Source organism: Taudactylus pleione, unplaced genomic scaffold (assembly GCF_031769625.1).
Source record: "Taudactylus pleione unplaced genomic scaffold, aTauple2 ptg000205l, whole genome shotgun sequence".
NCBI classification, from domain to species: Eukaryota; Metazoa; Chordata; class Amphibia; order Anura; family Myobatrachidae; genus Taudactylus; species Taudactylus pleione.
The window spans coordinates 4,177,708-4,200,819 of NW_028284607.1; the positions used below are offsets into that span (position 1 = coordinate 4,177,708).

Here is a 23,112-nt window from a genome sequence, read left to right on the forward strand (position 1 = left end):
TTGATACGGGACCAAAGTCTCCTGCTGTACAGTATATTTTGTGTTTGTTTTATCCGGTATTTACTTGTATGTCAGGAGACTTCCTGGACCTGCTTTTATGTATTATCTCTAATAATTTGCTATAATACTCTTAAGAGATTTTATTCTGGACTCATACCTGCTACTTCCAACTCTCCCCTCGCTTTGCTGTACCTCATTATACTTCTATACAAAGATATCCTTTTGTGCGTTATGCTGAAATGGTAACTTATTTTGTATGCAACAGTTTCTTCAATATATTATAAAGTTCAAATAATGTGCTAGAAGGCTACAAGTGAGAACTGGCACGAGTCCGGGTAGATTAGCTTTGTGTGGATAAATGTGTGATAACAGCACAGAGGGAAGTAGGTGTACAAATAACTTATGCAAACTTTGTACATTAAGAGCTGCTTTATTGTCACAGTGCTTCAGAACCTGAGGACTGCTGCAGTGATTGCCTTGTATCCATTCTGATTATATCCTCTCAGACAGCTATCACATCATGCCCATATTCACCCTGCACACCAATGTACCCCAGAGTGCAGTGCCTGAGACCCTGATGTCTGACCTGTGGAAGGCGTTGGAGAAGGCCATGGATGTACCAGCTAAGGTAAGAAGGGGATGGGTATGCAGTCACTAAGAAGAGCGCTCAGAAACTGCTTCCTATTTATTGGACATCACTGGAATAATGTGCTTTTATATGTACTGTACATTGGGGTGTTCCAGATTCATATGCATTATTGATTGATGCTATTTTACAGTATTTGCAGAGTGAAATATGCTTTATAGAATTGTAAGGTTGGTCCTCTAACAATGAACCTGCTGCCTATTAAATATCTGGACACTTTAGAAATCAACATATATTACATTTACTGTTACAGCTATGTGCTTTATCCTAAAATGGCCTTTTTATATGTTTGCATGAAGTTAGGCCGCCTTCTGGGCTTTTAAAGTTGGCATAATTATTAATGAAGTGTACTGAGAGAAGCAAACTGTGCCCTGATGAGCTTTCTGTCTCATCAAGCTGAAGGGAATTGTCAGCAATTAAGCAAACCTAGTCTAGGGCTCCAATGATTATGGACATTGTCACTCATACAGTGATTTTAATACCCCTTGGCATGCCCAGATAGATCGATGGCTGCTGACATGGAGAATTAGCCACCGTCTGTGTCTTACTAACATTTTTCACATATGAAGCTAGTGCTCAACCATGCCGGTATCCCCCACAGCACTTACATTGGCCCTGTTCCCAACTGTTACGCTCTTTTCGGGACAGTACAGTTTGTAACGGATGGTGCATGGTTTTATATATAATCGCACAATATGTTTAAGAATAAATACAGGCTACATTACGATCAGGTTTTTTCTTATTTAGTCCTACATAAATGGTACACTGACATGCTGAGGAAATGTGGCCCATATTACCTATTGCACTTGCTCTAACATTTCTATTCAGCGAAGAAAATAAATATAGGAAATGACATTGAGTTTTTCAAGCATTTTATGGTGAGCTAAAACCCAAGTTGCCAACTTTGCATTCCTTCGGGTTAATAACCAAGCCTGTATTTATTATACGTATAGAAAAATATTATATGTAGACGTGAACAAGGTGACAATTGTTTAGAACAGTGGTTCCCAGACGGTGTGGCGTGGCGTACTTGCAAAGGTGCCACTGATTGGTGGTCAAGAACCAAATCAAATTTTTTATGGTCCATAGGCAAAACCAGAGCTTGTGGCTGCCAAAACATAAAATATGTAGACAAACAAGTGCAACCCTGTCCACCATTATATAACTGAACCTAAGGATGACATACAGTAGAAGTACAATTTACTTAATGAGAAATTAAGCGAAAATTATTAAATTAAGAAACTTTTGGCCTAGGTGTGTCATGCAAAAAACGCGGATACTATAGAGTGTCGTGATTCAAAAAAGTTTGTGAACCACTAGTTTAGGAAATGCACTTGCTACCTAAATCCTGATTGGAAAAGCACACATTCGCAGTCAACTACAAACCACACCTGCTGTGCACTTCAAGATGCTTCAGTTTTGATGAAGAACTCCAATCGATCCTGTCTATATATTACTTTCCCTAGAAAGTAAATCCCTCCGGGGATGGTTAGCGAGAAAAGCAAGTAACTGTGCTTTTGGAACAAACCATGTTGCGATGCAAGGGGTCAAATACATTTATTATTTTTGCATGCAGGGTAAATACTGGGTGCTTTTGCATGTAGCCCACAAATACTGGGCAGCTTTATATTTACACTGCAATTTACATTTGAGCCTGTACATGCCCCCCCTCATTTAAAATCTTTGCACATTTTATATCTGCCCCACCTTTTGGTTTACTTCCAACACAGAATTAGTCCCTCTATGAGTAATGGGAAGGACCACATTTTACTTTAACACACGACCCTTGGAAGCCACAGCCCATAAATTAGACTTTAGCCTCACTTCTTCCTGGGTTTGCATTTTATGTATACTGCTATATTAACCTTTCCCACTACGTTCTGTTTTTTTTTTTCTCTGTAGAATTTTGCTGTGATGATTCATCCAAACCAGCTTATGATCTTTGCTGGGACATCAGATCCCTGTGCACTGTGCACTCTGCAAAGCATTGGCAAGACTGGAGGTCCACGGAACGAGAATTATTCCAAGATTCTTTGTGATATTCTGAATAAACAGCTGCATATACATCCTGACAGGCACGTCTCACACCCACCCTTTCCCATCCCACACCATTTTTGCTTCTTTATTGAAAAGTGTATTTTATATTATGTAAGTCAGTGGTTCTCAATTTCGGTCCTCGGGACCCCCACACAGTTCACGTTTTCCAGGTCACCCAGCAGATGCACAGGTGTATTTATTACTCACTGACACATTTTAAAGATCTGCAGGTGGAGTTAATTATGTCACTTGTGATTCTGTGAGGAGACCTGGAAAACATGCACTGTTTGGGGTCCTGAGGACCGAGCTTGAGACCCTGTGATGTAAGTCATCTATGGCAGCTAGGTTACTGTACATATTCACTTCTGCACTTTCTTACTAACAAATGTGGCCATTTAACAATTCTTATACACTAGCCGAGTATACATTATATACCCTAAATGACGAAATATATTTAATATCAAACAAATACTAGTATAGGGCCTGATTCAGAGATGGACGCAGTAGCACAAAATATGGTGGTGATGCTGGAAGCGTCATGTGAATAGACTACTTCTGTCAGGTTATGTGATCCAAAGACGCAGCATCAGATCACTCTGCATGACCATCAGTCATCTGAGCAACCTTCAGGTTACTCAGTATGGCCGGTGTTTTCTCACAGTTGAAGTCAGTGAAGCTGCGTACAAGAACGCAGCCACTGGCTTCAGCAAGCCTACAAAACTGGACAGACAAGCCCTTGTTTTCTGGGACGCTTCCTGGTGTCCAGGCAAGGAGATCTGCACTTGTGCAAACATCACAGTTGTACGCAAACCATCGTGTTTGCCGGAATCTCGAGACCTGTCAGAATCGCGACGCGGGCATCCCGAAGGTTAGTTGTGGGGAGGGTTAGTCACTGGGGGGGGGGGGGGTTAGGGTAGGGAGAAGGGGAGGGTTAGTCACTGGGGGGGGGGGGGGGTTAGGGTAGGGAGAAGGGGAGGGTTAAGATACTTACCGACAGGTGTCGGTATCCTAATCCTGTCGCGATGCCACCGCCAGCATCCCATACCCATCCCCCTATAAAGGACTGTTTCATGTCAATGGAAAGCAGTGCTCTTTTTTTTTTTTTTTTCTTTTTTAAAGAATAGGTAGTTACAAAGGTCCAGTTAAGTCTGTTTTCCTCTAATCAGGGACAGATTAGGAATATAAAGTGTCCCAGAAATTTTTTTTTAAAGTGATCTCATTTTGTATGTAGCCAGGGGCTATAGTTGGCATCCCAGCGGTCGAGATGCTGGCGCCAGAATCCTGATACAGGTCAGAAACCCGGCGCCAGCATCCCGACCACCGGTTTTCCGCTGCTAAGTATTAGGGTTAGGGGGAGGGTTAAGTTAAGTTAGTGGTTAGGCTGCACGGGGGGAGGACTCGGATTAGGCTGCGGGGGGCGGGGGAAAGGGTTGGGTTAGTGTTAGGATACTTACCTGCAGGGTTCTGAGTGCATCCCGTGCCCAACCCCAACAGGTTGACCACAGGTATGAATGCCACCATGCAGCCAGATGTGAGAGTGAGCAGCAGGCAAGGGGTGAAGTGGTCGCTTTAGACTATGGGTAGGCAACCTGTGGCACTCCAGCTGTTGTGGAACTACAGATCCTAGCATGCCCCAAGAGATTTGCTGCTAAAACTATGGCAATACATTCCGGGATGTGTAGTTCTTAGGCAGCTGGAGTGCCAGAGATTGCTTAGTCCTGCTTTAGACAATGTTAGGCCATCCTTCTACCTCTTCCCTTTCAAATACATTGACAAAACTGTGTGCACCACTTTTAGGTGGATGTGGTTCCCCATTTAGAATGATCAGCATGAATAGGAACAGCCTACCTCCTAGCTGCCAACCATAATCGGGACTGTTGGCAGATAGTTTCTCTGTTAAGCTGCATACACACACATCGATTTTACCAACGATTTTCTGTCCGATTTTTTAAAGTGTAATGAATGATTTTTGTGAACTACAAACGATTTTTGCATATTCCCTTACTGAAAATCGTTGAGTTGACAAGTCTGACTGAACTACAAACTACAAATGTGAACGCGCATGAATGATAATCGTTCATCGTTTGACTCAGAAAGTGAATGATTTTTTCAAACGATATCGTTTAACTATAATCGTTAAAAAAAATCGTTGTGTGTGTGTGCAGCTTTACCTGTTCTTCCAGCTATCAATACCTGTGAGTGTTTTCAAATGCTGCTTGGCTGGATTCTAGAGTGCTGAGACCTTGTTTGGAAAAAGGATATATACTATTCACCTCTTTGAAAGTTGATCAATTAATAAACATTTAAGCATCACCAACCAGCTCCAACATTATCCATGCTTAAATACAGATAACTTAATTAGTATCTCAGTCATTTTGATTTACCCATCTATGTTTTTAAGCAGGGATATCCTTAAACCCTGGAGTGGAAAGAGGATTTGAGGACCGAGGGCCTGATTCACTATGGACTGCCATTGCAATAGCGTACGCATACAGCCGAAATGCATCGCAGTGCGCATCCACAGAACTGCTATTGCGCAGCTCCCACAAAGCCATTGCAGAGTGAGTGACGGGAGGTCACTGTTTGGGGGTGGTGACGGGGGAGTGGTTGAAGAAACGCAAGCGTGCTAGTCCATTTGAACACAATTGCATGGGCGTGCATAATTTAGCCACTGCGACGGCATACACAGCTGGAGTACTCACTGCCTGCGAAGAGGTTAGCCATTTCTGAGTAAGGTCAGACCTGCTGTAATTGTCCTTGAGTGGCCGGTGTATACGCAGGACTGAAAGGCATTACGGTGTGAGATAGTGGTAGTGGGTGTGTCTATGCTGGCTGTGCGATGGTATTGTGATTGCATTCATTAGTATATTTTCGCAGTAGCTCTGCGTGTGTAATCGCAACCGCGATCCATAGGTAATCAGGCCCTGTGTTTGGGAAACAGCACTACAGACATGGTCAAAAGTTTTGAGAATGACACAAGTATTGTTTTTCACAAAGTCTGCTGCTTCAGTTTTAATGATGACAATTTGCATATATTCCAGAATGTCATAAAGAGAGATCAGATGAATTGCAAAGTCCCTCTTTGTCATGACAATGAACTTAGGGCCTAATTCAGACCAGCTCTCGAGCGCTGAGCGCTCGCAAGCGGGTCAATGTTGGCCCAGTGCGCATGCGCACGAGGGAGCCGGCTCCGTCGTGCGCATGCGTGAGACCCGGATAGTGACGGGCAAGCCGTCGCTATGGGTCTCGCTACAAGGGGGCGTGCTGTCGATGGTGAGTGACAGCACGCCCCCTTTGGTGGGCGTGCTGGGGGCGTGGCTGCCCTATGGGAATGCCTACCGTCTGGGGCCGGCCCCACTGACATCACAAGTGATGTCAGTGGGAATGCCTTCGGCTCTGATAGAGCCGAAAGCACTCCAGGGCTTGCGGAAACGAGACCCTACCACAAGGGTCTCATCGCAAGCCCGATGCTCGCGATGGTCTTGACCATCGAGACCATCGCTTTGGCCGTTCGCTATAGCTGTGGGTGGTCACCCACAGCTATGCGAGCGGCCAGGAGGCCGCTCTAAAAAAAGAGAAGGACGGCTCTGATTCAGAGCGAGCGCTCTGTCAGAGCGTCCGGCTCTGAATCAGGGCCTTAATCCCAAAAACATAATTTCCACTGCATTTCAGCCCTGCCACAAAAGGAGTGACTCTCGTTAACATAGGTGAGTGTTGACGAGGACAAGGCTGGAGATCACGGTCATGTTGATTGAGTCAAGGCCCCCATACATCAGCAATTGATTGTGGCAATCCTGCAATTTACAATTGATTGTGTATAAAAATCTGCAATGTATGGGGTTCACAGATCGCAGATTGCAACCAAAAAGTGATTGGAATTGTTTGATCAGATTGTCCAACATGTTGGATTTCACAGATTGATTGGGGGTGTGGATTGCTAGTGTATGGACATGATCAGCAGATTTGCAGACCGTTTCTAGCAAAATGTTGGACCCTTTCAAGATTGGCAGATCTGTACTTGCTGCAATCGATCTGCAAATCACTGAAACAGATCTGTAGTGTATGGGTGCAGATTGCTACATTGGGAAATCCTAAAATCGGGCAGTAAATCTTAAAATTGTTCAGTTGTGGTTTTCAGATTGCTGATGTATGGGGGCCTTTAGAATAACAAACTGGAAGCTTTAAAAGGAGGGTGGAGCATGAAATCATTGTTAGTCCTCTGTTAACCATGGTTACTTACATAAGGCAAAAGTGATAACTAAGTGGCTCGGGGAACAAAACATAAAAAAATATTTATCCATGGCCAGGAAACTCCCCAGAACTTAATCCCATTGAGAATTTGTGGTCAATCCTCAAGAGGCGGGTGGACAAATTAAAAACCCACAAATTCTGACAAACCCCAAGCATTGATTAAGAAAGAATGGGCGGCCATCAATCAGTATGCGGCCCAGACATTGATTGACAGCATGCCAGGGCGAATTGCAGAGATCTTGAAAAAGAAGGGTCAACACTGCAAATATTGACTCTTTGCATAAACTTAATATAATTGTCAAGAAAAGCCTTTGACACTTATGAAATACTTGTAATTTACTTCAGTATACCATAGTAACATATGACAAAAAGGTCTAAAAACACTGAAACAGCAAACTTTGTGAAAACCAATACTTGTGTCATTCTCTAAACTTTTGGCCATGGCTGTACATACAATTACCAACCTTCTCCTGTTGTGTCTGCTGTTTAGCTGCAGGACAGGAGGAACTGGACTTCTAAAACAGAGCTGTGTATTTTTTCAGAACACAACACACACTTTTTGAAGCAACCAGCAAATTTACTGTGTTGTTGCTCAGTTTATTACAATTTTAAACATATACAGTTCTTGTGAGTCTCGTCAGTTGTCACAGTTCTGTAATGTCCAGGACAGCCATAGGTAATCTATCTATAATGTAGTGGAGACCAGTATGTAATCGCCCCTCTCCTGCACACCCAGAACAGATGTAACAGTGCATTTGTCAGAGGGATAGTGGCAGCCTTAACGTACTGACAAAAACTGTACTCATAGGCAGTGAGACAGCCTAGTTGTGTTATCCAACTGTCTAATCTTTCTGAACACTCTAAATTCATCTAACTATTCTGTATTACTGAAACTGATCATTAATATTTAAGTAAACCGAACGGGGGCAGGGCACTGTTTACATTTTTTATTTCAGGAACTAAACTAGAACATACAATTTATTAGAGTTAATAGTGATAAATCCACAACAGGATCTCTAACAGTCTAGCACCGGGTAGAGCTCTTGTATGTGTGTCAGACCTCCTGACTGGGATATCCCTGTTAATTATACAAGCTGATATGCAGAGAAATAACACTCAGACCAAACCAGCCAGTGGGCCTGATTCAGAGCCGCTCGTACGCTCCGAGCGATGTTCGCACATCTGCTGTTGCTTATGGGTCGTAATGCCCATGCGCCAACCAGTCAGTGCGGTTGGAAATCGAGCGCTCGCAAAATAGCGAGTGCCTGCTAATTTGAGTGACAGGATGAGGCGTTTGTGGGTGGTAACAGGAGAAGGTGCTTGAAAACGGGGAGTGGTGATCAGAACGCAGGCGTGCCAAACGGTCAAAACGGGCGTTTTAAGGGTGTGCATAATTAACAAAGCAGCGTCATCGACCACGTCACTTGGTTGTTTGATGATGATGAGGAAAATCCAACCACAAGCACTGCGAGCAGTTCAGATGCCTTTCGATGTACTCGATTAATCAAATAAATAGCGGAGATGACGTAGGATGCGAGCGGCCAGGGGGCGTCTTTACAAAATAGCGAGCGCATTTTTCGTTCGCTGGCTCAGACATAGAGGCGTCAACAGACCACAGAGAGCGAGCGCTCAATTTAAATAGCCGGCCCCTTTTTCTGAACGAGCGAGTGCAAATAGCGTCCGGCTCTGAATCAGGCCCAGTGTTCAAGCATCTCTGTTGTATTAGAAAGAGCATACATAGATTTTTATAGGCACATATTACAAGGAGGATGTTCTCAAAGTGTGACGTACAATTATCAGAAAGAAAAAGCATTAATTTGTCCCTGAAACAAAACCTAAATCACTCCTTGTTCCTCATTATTTGTTATCTTTCTCAGGAAGGGAGGTAAGCATACACAAGCTTAGAATACATGGGAGTTTAGAATACATACGGGTCTATTTACTAAGCAGTGTTAGGAGACAGTGAAAAGTGATAAGGTGCCAGCCAATCAGCTCCTAACTGCCATCTTACAGGCTGTGTTTGAAAAATTACAGGAGCTGATTGGCTGGCACCTTATCACTTTTCACTCTGTCTCCTAACACTGCTTAGTAAATAGACCCCATAGTCTATTCATGCTACTATCTTGTCTGAAAAACATCTGCACATTCCAAGGTTCTGAAACTCGAAGGTTAGCGAAAATATTTCTCTGTAATATTCTGCATTAAAAGTTGTGAATAACCTTAAAGGCACACACCATCTTGTAACAAAATGGAGTCTACATGTGGATAGCTTAATATCCGATTTCTCAATAGCATAAGGTTAGAGACTTGGAAGTTAAAGGGTACTGAGAATATAAACACAGAAAGTTGCATTTAGTGGGTTAAGGGGCATATGTATCAAAGCTTGATGTGAGATAAAATTGTGAGATATATATCACCAACCAATCAGCTTCTAACTTACATTTTGCAGGCTGTGTTTAAGAAATGATAGTTTGGAGATGATTGGTTGGTGTGATATATTTCACAATTATATCTCACATCAAGCTTTGATACATATGCCCCATAGGGGCCTATTCATTAAACCTAAAAATTCTCTGGAGATAATTAGCTTTAGAACTCTCATGGAGTTCTAGCTAATTATAGGTGGAATTCATCATTCCACCTCTCCATAAGTATCTTTTCCGAAAAGCTCTTCGGGAAATAGATACTTTTCCCTGCCCACACTACCTTATCGCATCTGGAAACAGTGCTGTGCATGCGCTGTTACATCTGTAAAACCAGTGCATGCGCAGCACTGCCTACAGATGCGTTAAGTTTGTGTACCCCCCCGACCCCCTCCCTCCGCTCACCTCCCCCCCCCCCGACTTACCTGTCCGCGCAGCAGCCTCCGGCTCCGTCCTGCTGGTCTGTCATGTGGTTTCCCAGCAAACCACATGACAGATTAGAAAAAAAAAAAAAAAACTTTTTTTTTTTTGTCTAAACTTTCTTGTGCTCTGCTGGGGAGCACACATGTCCGACCAGCCTGAGGACGGAGCAGAGTGCCGGAGGGACTCGTCGGGGGGACCTGCACACGCGGATACAGGTAAGTTTCACCTGCTATTCGCCACCTCACAGTGGCGAATAGTAACTGCATCAAGTTCCGAAAATTGATAATTTTCGGAATTTGATGAATACCACAATTTCCACATCCCCATACTAATGTATGGGGAGTGTGGAAATTAATGCAAGGGAACTTAGCAAGGAGATATCTGTGATATCTCCTGTGCTAAGTGGCTACATGAAGACCAAAATAACGTTATTTAAGGAAAATGTCTTAAAAACTTTATTTTAGTGTTGATGAATAGGCCCCATAATCTGTTAACATTTTCACAGACAAAATGATTCATTTTGCAGATAAGCCCAAAACTAACAATCAGTTTGTCAAAGAATGAATAGTGTGAACTGGCAGAAAGCCCATGCAATATTTACTGTATTAACACGCCCAGTGACTTATTTAGCAAACTTCTGATCTGCCGTTGCTGCTGGGTTTAATATTATAGTCCAGAATTCTGGAGAAGTGTGGAGACGAGAGAGTTGTAATACAACATACAGTACGTCCTAGAACAGTGAACAGCAAACAAATCTCACTCTGTAAATCTGTAAAATGCACTCAAACTGTAATGATAGAGTTTGACAACGGTCACTAGTGAGAATTCCAGAGGCTGTGAATTACTAACAGCCAATCACATACAGCCATCTACAGTACTCCTCTTTCATATTTACCTTATCGATTCACTAAAAACACCAATTGACATTTAAAGAGTAGAAAGGGATGTGCAAAGAGAAACTATTACCTGAGACATGGAACAGGTAAAACATGCCTTATCTTTCTGACTGCTGGCTATTCAAAACTTACCAGAAAAAAAACAATTCTGTCAGTTTGCCTAGTTAGGAAAGCTCAGTATATTCTTCCCTCTACCACACACCTGCTTCATGTTATTGTTCTTCACTGCTCTGGGAGGCTCGTTAACGACATTGAGCACACCCCTGCCAGGGACACACTAAACCAGTGATTCCCAAACTGTACGCTGTGGCACCCTGGGGTGCCTCGGGACACTTGCAGGGGTGCCTCAGGTTGGTGGTCCAGCACCAAATGAAATTATTTATGGTCAATGTAATGTAAATATGTGGACAAACAGAAGCGCAAACCTGTCACCCACTACATAAATGACAAAGGATGACAGGTCAGCACAATTTACTGCACTTTACTACTTCACTACATTTTTTTCTGAATTTCTCAATAACAAACTTTTGGCTTAAGGGTGCCGTGAAAACAATTCTGATTCACTAGGGTGCTGTGATCAAACCCTGCACTAAACAATGTTGCTCATGGAGCGAATTGTCTAGTGTGTATGCCCCATTACACTGTACACTGTGGCACAATTAAGGGATCCCAAACACACAAGAGGGTGGTATCCTAAAGTCATCTATGATGTAGTTGCCATAATTCAATGCTGTTTTCTGAAAAAACTTTACTTGTTGCTAATAGGCCCCATACATTTGCGATGGATTGCCGGGATCCTGCGATGCTGCAACCCGGCATCGCAGGATTGCAAAAATCCAACATGTTGGATTTTGGCAATTTGACGATCGCGATCAAAAAATGATCCCAATCGTCAAATCGGGAACATGTCAATTGTCTGCGATCCGGCGATGGATCGCAGAACAACAATGGTGGGTGATCGGAAATTTCCGATCGCATCCCTGCATCACGGCGATCCGTCACAGATGTATGGGCACCTTAAGTGAGTGTGGTGTCCTGCTTGTTTTCTTCCCTGGGCCATGGTGATAATTGGTGCTTAACTTGTGTAGTCAATTTGATTATTTACATTCTTTTCTTTTTATTTCAGGGTTTACATCAATTTCATGGATGTAAATGGCGCTAATATTGGCTGGAATAGTACTACCTTTGCTGGTGTCACATTTTAACATGATGAACAAATGAAATTTTCACCTCCAATTTATGTTACTGTAGCCTCTGATAACATTGTACCTTCTTTAATGATTAAAAAAAAAATCATTATTGAGTTGTGTGTACATATTAATGATTGCAGTATTTAAATTATTATTACAGAACTGACATTCCGTTATATCACAGACCAATTATTGCAAAAAGGCAAAGGTTAGATGACTGTTTAGAGTTAATTACAAACTTCATATAATATTATTATTGCCGTTCAACATGTTTTATTTGTCTATTTTTTATATAAATGTTTCAGACTTGTATAGATACTTTAATTTAAAATGGAAAAAAAATATTCATTAGTAACTACCCACTGCCTGAGGGCTCCCCCAAAAACAGTGAGTGCTGTAGCAGTACCCTAGCATTGGGTCCCCACCATATTATAATAGAATAAGCGAGAACTAACCAGAATAATAGAATAAATCGGCGTAAGACGTACCAGATAGGCCTAGTTGATACTACAACAACATAAAACCAATGGTGGTATTAATTTACTCAACACTGTAGCCTATAGCCATGCTGTTCATTTCGATATTTGCAGGATTGGCACCATGACTATAATACTTATACCAACACTTTACTAGAGAATTAATTCCTTGAGGGGATTAATCTGACTTCATTCCTCCACCTACATGACTGTGAGGTGCCTACATTTGTTCAATCCAACCCACTGTTGATAGGTTGGACAAGCTATTAGCCGATTCACAGTTATCCACACACCCATTCCTGTGACGTGAAGCCTCCCACCCACTCCCTGCTTTCAGCTCCCGGCAATTGCTGTCACTGCTGGGGAAATGGAGAGTGTACAGATACTGAAGTTAAGCAGCTGATTACCCTATGCAAGCCATGCAGTATTATCCATTACTGGAGACCTGCATTGCAAGGGTCACAAGAGTGCAGCAATTACTAACGGCTGTCGGTTCCCATTCCCTGTCTGTTACACTGCCACTGGAAAGTGCACAGAGACTGAAGCATCAGCAGCTGTGCACCAAACAGGGCCCCTGCACCATCAGAGATTGGGGAATCACAGGAATAGTAGCTGGACTACAGAGACTGGGATCTACAGCACCACAGGATGATTTAGGGAAAGGTAGGGTCAAATCTCTTTTTTTCAAGTCTGCAACACGCAGTTACTGAAGTATTCATGAAAAGAGCTTAGGGTCTGATTCAGAGATGTATGCAAACGCGATGGATTGCGTACATCTCCAATTGTTCTGGGTGCGGCGCAGGGCCTTTTCTATGCATGTGCAGTACATGTCCTGCGAGCTTGCTCACAAATCCCCTTTGAGCGCAGCATAATTGATATGCTGCGGCATTTGGGGGACAGTGACCGGAATCATTTTCCAAACCGGTAATCCAAGGCAGCGTCTAGCCGTTTCCTTGCGGCTGTGCACTACTGTCCATCTTTGAATCAGGCCCTTAAACATTTGTTCTTTGTGTGTTGTCAATGTATGAACACTGCTGCATGTAGGGGCATCATAGATCCTATTACCACTCACACGGACTTGAATACAAACACAAAGTTGCATTAGTTTTTCCCACTATTATATCGAGCGCTGTCATCTGTGACTCTATATCTCAACCCATTGTTGATGTCCACTCACAAAGTGTCACACTACCTCCGTCACAAATATAAGCTGAACCCTATAGGCCCACATCCACTAGACGATTAAATTGAGCGATTGGACGATAACTATAATCGTTTGAAAATTGTTTGCAGATTGTTTAAAACATTTCTGAAACGACCAGTGATGCGCGCTCCCACTGGTGGTTTAGACATCTATCATTGGGCAAACATGCTGGACAACCTGACAATAACATCAGGGTGAGCATGTTAGGAGATGATTGATGTGCCTACACTGAGCGACTGCTCGTTCAGTGCAGGCTCATCACAGACATAGAAACTACAGCACAATTACAATGTCGTAATCGTGCAATCTTTTGCATGTCTTCTAGTGGATGGGCAGCATTACATTTCCCTCTTCCTTGCTAGTCAACCCAAATTTTTAATATGTATAAGCAGGTTAACCTATTACTGTATGGTCCACTGTGGGTCTTGGTTCTATCAGGCAGTTCACAGATAAACCTAAAGGAAAACCTTTGACATTTCTGCAAGCCTCATAAAAATATACTGTGGTTCAGACGTATCACTTGGCATACACGCAGGATCAACACTATGCAGCTTCCGTCTCTAGGGTGTTGTCCCCAAATGACCGTAACAGCCTGCTGGATCGTTAAGAACCCTGCACATAAATTTCTATACACGATTTCTCTTTCTTAAATACTCCGTTAAAATACAGCACATTTAAAATGTGCCTAGCACAGTGGATGGATCCCTTCCCTGCTCACTCACATACTGTTGCGGACGCTTGCTGATCCTGTAAAGCTCAACACAACATAAAGCAGTCGGCGCTCATAGATGGGGAGATGTTGATCTACCACTAGCAGCTCTCTCTGGAAGTATCCCCACTTCCTAAACAGACATAAACAATATTAAGATAAAGCGCTCTGTGGCAATGGGTCTACTATATAAAACAAGTTGACTTTCTGTAGTCCCGAATATTAAATATGTCAGTATTTAGTAACAAAACTGGTTAGCAAAAACTTGGGGCTGTGTGTTCAAAATGGATTAGTTTGGTGAGAGATGTCTTAGGAAAAGACAGCTCTCTATATATATTTATATATATATATATATACATATAAAACACAGTCTGCTTATATTACCAAGCTGGTGGGCAATAACTTGAGGCTGGGTTTTCAGGTCTAGAATTTTATACGTCTGGAGTTCAAGTGTGGCATGAATACCAATATGATGTAGTCAAGATGTGTCTCTCCAATAAATGTAATATGTCAATCAACAAATAATATGTGTATCAGGTGGGCAAAAGCTGTCGGCAGGATATTCAAAAATTCTTATAGCAATATGCTGATTGCAGATAGGCAAAAACTGTAGGCAGGTATTTGTAGGCAATATAAACCTTTAACCAGGATATGGTGAAAACGTGACCTCCTCTCCACTGCTCTCTCCACCTCAGGAAAGGAACGTAGTATCAGAGAGACATGCGACACTAGAATTGCAGTCACTTTAGGTATGGAATGTTTGCTTACCTGACCATGAAGTCTGCTGGTCCTGTGTCAATCTGTATCCGCAATCACTGTGTGTGTGTGCAGGAGGAGGCTATGATACTATAAATGACTGATCGTCAGATAATACAACACTGTTTTATTGAACAGTATTGAAATGATACAAAGTAGCAGAATAACAAAATACCCTTCAAACAGGGATTAAAGTTAAAAGTACATATGCTGATATAGATGACCCAACGCGTTTCATCTCTTCCAGAGACTTTATCAAGGGCAAGTGATGTTCCTAGTGTGTAATCCATCTTATATAGGCAGCCTCTTTGATCATCAGTCCCCATGTGGAGCGGCGCCGCACTTCCGGTTAGTCACTTCCGGGTCGCGCGCGCCGCGTGTGTGGGGGCGGGAGCTGAATATGACTATTACCAGCGTCTGTCTGGATGTTGGGTAATGTGACCATACAAGCGGCAGCACAGAACGACGCACCGCCCTCCGTTTGCTCGCATCAGAGGCAACATAGATGCCTGGCTTCTATGTCCTCAGATGTGGTTGGGTTTATCTTAGATACACACTAGTGAGGACGAACAGGGCATCCATATGGTTATATGCACACATTAGAGTCACCATATTTAACATAGAAGCCTGGCTTCTCTGTCCTCAAACGTGGCAGCGGCCATTTTAGGTTGGATTTATTCTGGATACACACTATAGTAGATGAATAGACCATCCATATAGCGTGAATCGCCAATGTTTACATAATATATTTAGGCATTAATGACATATGGGATGTAAACATTAAGGATTAAACTACAAGAGTTCTATATGTTAATATAATGGTTCTATTTAACTGTGGATCACTTGATGTGAGTGAGTCTTAATAAAACAATATGGCATGAAACTAACTGAAGGTGTTTCCCAGATAAGCCACATTATATAACATTAATGAAATAAAATATAATGAAATAAAATAATCAAGTAGAGATAAGTGTTCTACATATACAATGTACTTATAAGAATATGATGGACCATTAAAATAGGTGTATGTTGGGGGTATTAGTTCAATACAATTAGGGGTCTATGTTAAGGCCCTCAGGGTGTAGGGTCTGCAGATCAAATATCCATCTGCTCTCTTTATAGTTGATGACTTCTAATTTATTTCCTCCCCTCCAGTTGTAAGTGACTTTGTCAATCCCTGTGAACTTCAAACCTTTGGGGTCACACTTGTGGGTATTTTTAAAATGTTCTGAAACACTATGGTTCTCCAAGCCCCTTCGAATGTTCCGACAGTGTTCATAAATCCTTTGTCTAAGGGTTTGTATGGTACGTCCCACATATTGTAACCCACATAGGCATTCGAGCAAGTATATTAGGTTATCACTGTCACATGATAGTGTACCTCTAATCCTATACTCTTTGTCAGTTTGGTTAGATTTTATTACACTTATGGGTCTCGTGCTTGTGTACCCCAATAACCTGCAATTGGAGCACCTTCCACAATGATAAAATCCCTCTTTCACATTATTCCCATCGATGGTCTTCTGTCTTATATTGTTAGTAGTGTCTCGGAGATGGTTATGAACTATTTTTTGTTTTATGTCTGGTGCTTTCCGAAACACCACATTTGGTTTGTCTTGAATCACATTTTTTAGTTTCTCATCCAGACTCAGAATATGCCAATGTTTCTTAAGTATGCTCTGTACTTTGCTGGAGGCACCTGAATATTTGGTCACGAAGTACACTTTCTCATGTTGTTCAATACTATTTACTGATTCCGTTTTTGAATATTTAAGTAATGTCTCTCTCGGTCTCTCTTTCAATTCCCTATAAGCTCCTTCCACTACCTCCATATTATATTTCTTCTCTTTAAATTTTTGTTTTAAATCAAAACCTTGTTCAGTATAATCCTCTAATCTAGTGCAATTACGTCTCAGGCGTGTGAACTGGCCTTTGGGGATCCCCTTTATCCAACTCGGGTGGTGATTGCTTTGTGCCAGTATGTAACTATTTACGTCTACAGCCTTATGATGTGTTTTAGTGTGCAGTTTGTTATCTTCAACAAAAATCTCCAAATCTAGGAATACGATCTTATCCTTACTGAATGTAGAAGTAAATTGTAGGTTAAGGTTGTTATCATTGATATAGGACAGAAATTGTAATAACGAGTGTTCATCACCTCGCCAAATACACAACACATCATCTATGTATCGTCTCCATAGGACCAAGTTCGCCCCAAACCTCTCATTGGACCAGATCTTATTAAGTTCAGTGGCTCATGAAAAGGTTTGCATAACTAGGGGCGAACTTGGTCCCCATGGCTGTCCCTTTACGTTGTAGGTAGAAGTCTCCCCCAAACCACATGTAATTATGTGTTAAGATGTATTTAATACCTTGGAGTATAAAGATCCTGTAAAGCTACTTCCAATGACATTGGGGCTGATTCAGATGTGAACGCAAATGCCATTGCAGCTGTGATTTCTTATGGATCGCAATTGTGAATATATGCTAGAGACGCCCACTGAAAGCATCTCACATCCACAACTCACGCACAAAACCAGAATCATCTAACGCAGATCAGGTGGCCCCAGCCTTCTGTGTAAGTCTAAGCTGTCTCCAAACACAAAGAGGGCTCTCCTGCTGCGAGCAAGGACGCAGTGGCTAATTCATGGACACCCAGAAAACTGTGTTTAAACGGTCCGACATGTCTGCGTTTCCTAACCACCGCCCATTACCTACCCCAAATGCTGACTACCTGTCACTTACTTTGCGAGTGAATCGTCTGTGCGAGCATAATCGCAATTCAATTGCTGCACGTGCGCAGTGCGGCTTATAGGCATTCGCAATGGCAAATAATTATCGCTTAACCTGCATAAATATTGGCATTGCGTCCACACCTTATTCAGGTCCTTTGTAAGTTGAGCTCTTTCTTAACATATTCCATAGAGCATATATTTCCCCTCATCACAGATGCTTAATAGGCTTGGCAGAGGATCACTCTTGTCCCAAATGTTGGTCTCCTAGGGGAGACTTAGCACCTGATTCACTTTGGGAATAAAGGGGCACATCCACTAGCAGACTGTGAAAAGACTGCATGATTACGACATTGTAATTGTGCAGTCGTTTCACAGTTTGTGCAGTGCCTACACTGAGCGATAAGTCGTACAGTGTAGACACCCTCCCTCATCCCTGAACATGGCCAATCTGTCATTATCGGCAGATTGACCAGCATGTACAGGCGATGATAGATGTCAAAAATGACCAGTGGGAGCGCAATCGCTCTTCGTTTTCATGGAGGATTTTTGAACGATATTGTTATCGTTCAATTGCTCTTTTTAATCTGGTAGTGGATACCCGCCTTAAGATATAGCAATATACAGCTTTATTTTTACACTGCAATTTAGATGTCAGTTTGGACAGACTGCTCCAAAATCTAATCTATCTGCACATTTTAAATCTACCCCACCTGCAGAGCAGCATGGTTTTACCAAGATACTGTGGCAGTATCACCAGAGGTGGCACTGGTGAGCAGCAAATTCTGTGTGGGGCAGGACAGATCCGCCCACACAGAGTAGAAAAGCATTGTGGGAAGATGTATAATGGCTGCCGGATAACCAGAGCCCAGGTGAGGCTGCTGGTGGACACAGCCAGACAGTCCAGGTGGGGTTGCAGTGTGAGGGAAGCAGACCAGGTGGTCAGGATCATACCTACAAGGAGGCAGGAAGATCCATATACCTCTGACATTGTCCTTGTGAGAGGCAGCAGCCAACAAGCTGAGAAAGCTATACCAGGTCAGGAGGCCAGTGTCCAGTCCTGCACGTGGCAGGAAGGACCACAAATCTCAGAGACTGTGAGAGACTTTCATGCAGGTTAGCTGCTTCTATAGAGAGGGTTCAAGAAGTGAGCTAGTGCCCTAAGAAAGGGCTAGGTTGTTTATTATTTTATTTCTGTTTCCTGATGTCCATGCTGAAGTAAAAGCACCATTTTTCATTTGTTTCACTGGAATGCAATGTGTGGACTCTAATTCTGCATCTAATCACTGCACCACTAACCTCAATCTACCATGATTTTAGACATAGGGTGGCGTTACATTAAACGCCACATATGCCACCAGTTAATTACCTACCTTTCTCCTGAATGGCCAATATTTGGAATTTTGCCTGAGGGTATGTGGGTGGTGAAGGGGGTGAAGAAATTGTTACTAGCTGTATCGACAGCAGCCAAAAAGTGCATCCTTCAGTTATGGACCCAGAACACTTCCCCTTCATTCTTGCTCCTGTTAGAAAGATGTACTAGGCGTTTCTTTGAGACATGGGAGCTCTTTATTGACATCCTCCCCTCCTCCCTTCATGCACAACTTGTTTCTGGGGTACACTCTGGTATGAGACTCGTACTCAGAAGCCCCTGATTCACCTTCTACCCGCTCCACCCCTGCCCACATGATACTTCACATTACAAATTACTTGTTGCATTTTCATTTACCCAGCTGTCTTCTCTCCTCTCTCTCCATACTTTTTGTTTTGTTGTGTTTTGGTTCCAGGTCTACCTCACCCTAATTTGTTTTTTATATCTCTAATGGGATTCAAATATGTTGTTCCTTCTGTTATGTATTTACATTTTCTTAATTCTTTGACACATTTGTATCGTGAACTTGAATCGCATTTTCCTGCACCAATAAAAAAGCTTTTGAAAAATAAAAGTTACAAATTGCAAATAATGAAAATAATTATGCTTTTTTTATTAATAAAGGTATTTTTTACCTATCCCCTCCTGGTCACCACCAGGTTGGTTTGGCCTTATGCCGCGTATCCACTTGCCGATTAAACAGCAAATGAACGATTACAACATTGTAATCGCTCATTAATCGGGCATGAAAATGTCAAAAGACCAGTGATGGGCACTCCCGCTGGTCATTTTCGACATCAATCATAACCTGAACATACCGCTCATTCTGCCGATGACAGATTGGACATGTCGGAGATGAGGGAGGGTGCCTGCACTGATTGACATATCGTTCAGTGTAGGCACTATAGGGGATGAGGAACGGCTGTACGATTACAATGTTGTAATCGTATTGTCATTACACCATCATCTAATGGATACGCCCCTTTAGAGGGATCATGAATGGTTAACCATGCTGGTTTTACTATCAGTGGGGGAGGTATGATAGAAAAAGTCCACTGCTTTTCTGTATAGCATTTACGCAGTTGTAGTCTTTGTGCCTGATTCACAGTTGGACGGAACTGCAGAGCTGCACACATGCGGCTGTGCAATTCCGTCCATCTAAAATGCTAATACAGCAGGAGGTGTCTGCAGGAAACTGACACGTCCTTTCTGCATCTGCGATCCCAGCACTGCGACCGGGTCACAGCCTGGAATCACCATCGCAGACCCTAGAGTACATCCAGGGGCAGGCTGGGCCTGGGTGCCACCTGCCCCCCTGGGCCGGTACAACTGTGCAGCATTAGGCAGGCCGGTCCTCTGCCGGGCTGCCTGTCTGGCCGGCTCACATCAGCCGGCAGTACGGGCTCACATCAGCCTGCCGGACCGGCTCACATCCCCCGGCTGTGCGCTTACAGGATTTGCGTTACAATGGAATGCAAACTGGAAGCTGTGGTATGCTCCGAATAGCGGGTACTTCCTAGTGCCAGAAAGAGCCGTTGGGGGCAGCTGCAGCGATGGCCGGGCGGCACTAGCGGTAGTCGGACTGGTGGCTGCTATGTCCTCCCATCTGGAGAAGTAACCTTAGTACCGGTAAGTAACTGTCTCTCTCTCTGAGGAGGAGTGATTGCTGCCCAACACTGCTGGTGACACCGTGTACTCACCTCCCACCTCCCACCTCAGTACCTTATACCTCCCACATGACTGCCTCACACCTAACCCCCTGCACCTATGGGCCTATGTAATCACCCACACTGCATTTTTCTGTTTATATACAGTAATATATATATATATATTGTATATATATGTATGCTTATATATGTGCATATATATATATATATGTATACATAAATAAGAGAAATCAGTGAATTTTATATAGTGCCAGTCAGTGTGGTATACCAAACGAAAATCATGTGTAAGAAATAAATATGTAAACATAGAAATTTAAGTGTCGTGTGATAACCGCGGCTCTCCCCCACAACAATGGGGTGTCAGCTCAGTCTGAAAGAATACAAGCCGTGGTCAGAATAGAGCGCCAAAACCTGCCATAAAGTGCTAAGTATAGTGCAAATACTTAATAAATAAATAAAACTTTAAAAGGTGTAAGAGAGCATTATTTATATACAATAAGAATTTTATTTACACATGGAGAAAATGAAGCAACTAAAAACATACAGGTTTGACATATAGTTCAATTCATAAAAACAACATTAAAAATGAGGTACAAATGAAATTAAATATTTTTTTTTACATTTTTTTAGTCAGATTTCATGCTTATCTGAGATATGAGGTAGAGGGATGGAGTATAATGAGGGTGCAGGTTACCAACGCGTTTCGTCCTATGATGGACTTCTTCAAGGAGATGATAATGTCTGAGGGACTTGCGTTATTTATACCCTCTTAGTGATTCCCTGCACATGGGTTTAATTGTGACGTCACTTCCTGTGACTTCACTTCCTGTTCATCGGGATTGTAAACAGAGGCTATGTATTCAGTCTTTATTGTGGGCTATAGCACTAATAAAGTCCGGTAGGTGGGATGATTTGTTTGAAACAAATATGTTTATTGAGGGTTCATATCCGCTAGTCTGGATGTCATTCCGTCATATACTTCCGCCCATGTGTACATGTGTCTCTTCCGGTTATTTAATGGTCTTATGTTTCCGCCCGTACTGTGTGTGTCACTTCCGGTCACTGCATGATCTCCGTCTGAGAGCTGTGTCACATGTCCGCCCACCGTTGAACGCTTCAGGATACCTTCAGCGCATGCGTGAGGTTCCGGTGGCCATCTTGCTTTCTCCTTCTACTGGAACGCATGCCGTCATTATCTATGGTAGAGTGCAGGTTTCCACGACCGCCATTTTCTTGGTGTCAGGATCGTGGAGATTCAGATCTAGTCCTCCTTTAAAGTGCAGATTTAAGTGGCGGACATCTTTTTTAGGAACATATGAGATGTTCTTTTGAATGTGTGTTCTTCTTTGTGCACTATTAGAGAAAGACAAATTATTTAGAAGTATGCAGGCATAGGGCTTATTATTGGTCCTTGATCGTTGCTAGACATTATTATATTAGAGTTTTAAAAGCTATTCAGTGGTAGCATACAATATATTAGTGCATGTTTTTAGTAGCTTCATTTTCTCCATGTATAAATAAAATTCATATTTTATATAAATAGTGCTTTCTTATACCTTTTCAAGTTTTATTTATTTATTTATTAAGTATTTGCACTATATTTAGCACCTTATGGCACGTTTTGGCACTCTATTCTGATTATATTGTTGACATATATATATATATTTATGTATATACACTTGTCCCCTCGCAGGCTCACAAGTAACTGATGATCTACGGAGGAGGATCAATCCGCTACTCTTGTCCCATCTGCAGGGGTGTATCTAGGGATCCGAGTGCTCCTGGCAAGGTAATGGACTGGCACCCCCCATAATTTTAGGAAGTGCCCCCAGTAGTAGTCCCCTCTATGCAGTGCCCCCAGTAGTAGTCCCCTCTATGCAGTGCCCCCAGTAGTCCCCTCTATGCTGTGCCCCCAGTAGTAGTCCCCTCTATGCAGTGCCCCCAGTAGTCCCCTCTATGCAGTGCTCCCAGTAGTAGTCCATCCTATGCAGTGCCCACCGTAGTAATCCCCCTTATGCATTGCCCCCAGTAGTAGTCCCCCCAATACATTGCCCCCAGTAGTAGTCCCCCCTATACAGTGCCCCCAGTAGTAGTCCCCCCATAACATGCCCCAGTAGCGGCCACCCCCCATAACGTGCCCCCAGTAGCGGCCCCCCCTATACAGTGCCCCCAGTAGCGCCCACCCCCTCATAAAGTGCCCCCAGTAGCGGCCACCCCCTATACAGTGCCCCCTAGTAGCCATACTCGCTCCCTGTGCTGTGCCAGAAAAAAAAATACACAGAAACAAAAAAAAAAAGTAACTTACCTGATCCCCGGTCCTGCCGACGTCT

At 42.9% G+C, this 23,112-nt stretch overlaps 1 protein-coding gene across 1 annotated transcript; it reads left to right on the forward strand.

The window, feature by feature from the left end:
• The first annotated feature begins 336 nt into the window (after window positions 1-336).
• Window positions 337-11,881, forward strand: LOC148517978 (macrophage migration inhibitory factor-like). The gene is made up of 3 exons (XM_088477941.1): window positions 337-628; window positions 2,549-2,721; window positions 11,803-11,881. The coding sequence occupies exons 1-3, from the start codon at window positions 521-523 to the stop codon at window positions 11,879-11,881; spliced, it is 360 nt and encodes a 119-aa protein (XP_088334067.1). The 5' UTR covers window positions 337-520.
• Window positions 11,882-23,112: the final 11,231 nt, after the last annotated feature.

Bases quoted from the DNA above. Each gene is read 5' to 3' on its own strand.
- LOC148517978 (XM_088477941.1), top strand. From the start codon at position 521: ATGCCCATATTCACCCTGCACACCAATGTACCCCAGAGTGCAGTGCCT. The intron at 629-2,548 runs GTAAGAAGGGGA...TTTTCTCTGTAG, and splicing joins CCATGGATGTACCAGCTAAG to AATTTTGCTGTGATGATTCA. The intron at 2,722-11,802 runs GCACGTCTCACA...TTTTTATTTCAG, and splicing joins CTGCATATACATCCTGACAG to GGTTTACATCAATTTCATGG.